General features: G+C 54.4%; 1 protein-coding gene across 1 annotated transcript; it reads right to left on the bottom strand.

The window, feature by feature from the left end:
* Positions 1 to 1,395: 1,395 nt before the first annotated feature.
* LOC102257917 (immunoglobulin omega chain) lies at positions 1,396 to 1,973 on the bottom strand. Its single transcript, XM_005865971.2, has 2 exons — positions 1,853 to 1,973; positions 1,396 to 1,751 (listed from the first exon to the last, which is right to left on the bottom strand). The coding sequence occupies exons 1-2, from the start codon at positions 1,896 to 1,898 to the stop codon at positions 1,396 to 1,398; spliced, it is 402 nt and encodes a 133-aa protein (XP_005866033.1). The 5' UTR covers positions 1,899 to 1,973.
* Between the last annotated feature and the right edge of the window lie 18 nt (positions 1,974 to 1,991).

Here is a 1,991-nt window from a genome sequence, read left to right as displayed (position 1 = left end):
CCTCCCTGGCCGGGGCCCAGGTCAGGGCTCATGCAGGAGGCAACCAATCGAAGTGTCCCTCTCACATTGATGTTTTTCTCTGTCTTTCCCTCTCTCTTATATACTCTCTAAAAATCAATGAGAAAATATCCTCAGATGAGGATTAAAAAAATAAAGGAGGAAAGAAATGTCATATTCTATGAAAGAGAAATCTTGACAATGTCTAAAGAAAGTTGTCATTTTTTCATGGTGAAGGGACTGGAGTCTGTGTTGATGAAAGCACCTCAGCGGCTGTGGCAGCCGGAAGTAGCAGCGGCAGCGGGGTGATGCGGGTGGCACCTTCCCCTGATCAGCCAGTCACCTCCCACAGAGGGAGGCCAGACTGTGGCTGTCAGTAGGACATTCCCTGAGTGCTCCTGGACTGTGAGAGGGGACAAGCTGGGATGAGGGACACCCCTCCAGTGCACAAATTTCGTGCACCGGGCCTCTAATTTTAAATAAAACTTTACCTACTGTACTTTCTGACTCATTGTCCTGTTTTACTGACAAATGTGAGATTGTGCTGTGTGTGCAAATGTGGTGGACGTCTGGGCCCAGAAACCCAGAAACCCTCACATCCTCAGTGAATAGAAACCAGAGCAGGAACTTGTCTCTTTGCCATGAAACCGCGTAATGGAGTTAAGGAGTTAAGACCAGAAGAGCCCAAGGGAGAGATGAGGAGGTGAGGGAGGCAGCAGCAGAGGAGGGAAGAGGAGGAGGGAGGGTGTCGCTGAGAGTCTGTGCTGGTTGTGACCAACCTTCTGTGGGTTTGTTCAGAGAAGGAGAGGTTGTGTCCATGACCAGAATGAACACTAACAAATCATATATGATGAATCATTAGTAACACAAGGTTCACACACATGTAATTAATGTGTTGGGGAGCATGACTGTCTGGGTGACCATGTGCAGTTGCAGACACAGGATGTGAGCTGATAGGAAACATATGCTGGTCTCGGCCCCGGGCCCCGGCACAGGCTCCTGATGCCCTTGTCACTCCCTGGGGGACGGACGGGCCTTTGCTGATGAGTGTATAGTGGGTGGGCTCCAGGGTGAGGACGGGCCACTGGAGAGGCCGGGGAGGATTAGAGGCTTGGAAGCCTCACACCTGCCCCCATTGGCTTAAAGGGGAGAGGGCTCAGGTCAGTTAGCAAATTCAACGAACCCAAGGGAAGAATTGTGGGAAACTTTGCTGTATCGCCAAGAAGTTGTGTGATAGTTGGGACCACCCCCACACCTGTGATTGGCACCTTGTGGAACTGGCCCTTTAACTGTGGGTTGGACACAATCTCCAGGAAGAGGCCCCCATAGACTCTCCTCGCTGAAGGGAGGCTCAGAGCCAGCACCTCTGGGCCCAGGGGTTTTGGTCTCACTTCCTCGTCATCTGAGACACTGTGTATAACTGTAGCTGCTCCCACTGCCAATGGGTACAGCACAGTAATAGACAGCCTCGTCCTCAGGCTGCAGCCCCGAGATGGTCAGGAGCCCCGCATTGGCCGAGGCGTCTTTGGATCCAGAGAAGCGGCTGGGGACCCCGGGGCCCTGGTCCTTATTTGAGTCTGAGTAGTAGGCCAGGAGGTACCGGGGACGGCTCCCTGGCTTCTGCTGGTACCAGTGTATCCTGATATCAACAACATTGAAGCCACTGCTCAGGGTGCAGGTGAGTCTGGCTGTGGCTCCCAGAGATGCAGAGAGGGAGGGCGCCTGAGTCACCTCAGGCAGCTGGGAGAGGGACCCTGCGGACACAGACACTTGTCAGTGATGGGCAGGGACCAGGGGACGATTCCCAGGAGACTGAGCAGGAAGGGAAGAAGCCTGGTCCAAGGCCTGTCCCTACCTGTGCAGTGAGAGAGGAGCGCGAGGAGCAGAGGAGTCCAGGCCATGGTGCTCACAGCCCTGAGCCCACAGTGGGGCTGGGCTGCCCAGGCCTCCTTTTCTCCCCCACCCTCTGCCAGAGGAGGGGCTGCCATGCAAAT

Source organism: Myotis brandtii, unplaced genomic scaffold (genome assembly GCF_000412655.1).
Source record: "Myotis brandtii unplaced genomic scaffold, ASM41265v1 scaffold2169, whole genome shotgun sequence".
Lineage (NCBI taxonomy): Eukaryota > Metazoa > Chordata > Mammalia > Chiroptera > Vespertilionidae > Myotis > Myotis brandtii.
Note: the sequence above shows the minus strand (reverse complement) of the source record. Positions and strands in the feature narration are given on the sequence as shown.

What these genes read in the sequence shown, in the direction of transcription:
- LOC102257917 (XM_005865971.2), bottom strand. Translation starts at nt 1,898, where the DNA reads ATGGCCTGGACTCCTCTGCTCCTCGCGCTCCTCTCTCACTGCACAG. An exon ending in GCTCCTCTCTCACTGCACAG is followed by an intron (nt 1,752 to 1,852) that starts GTAGGGACAGGC and finishes CTGTGTCCGCAG; the next exon opens with GGTCCCTCTCCCAGCTGCCT.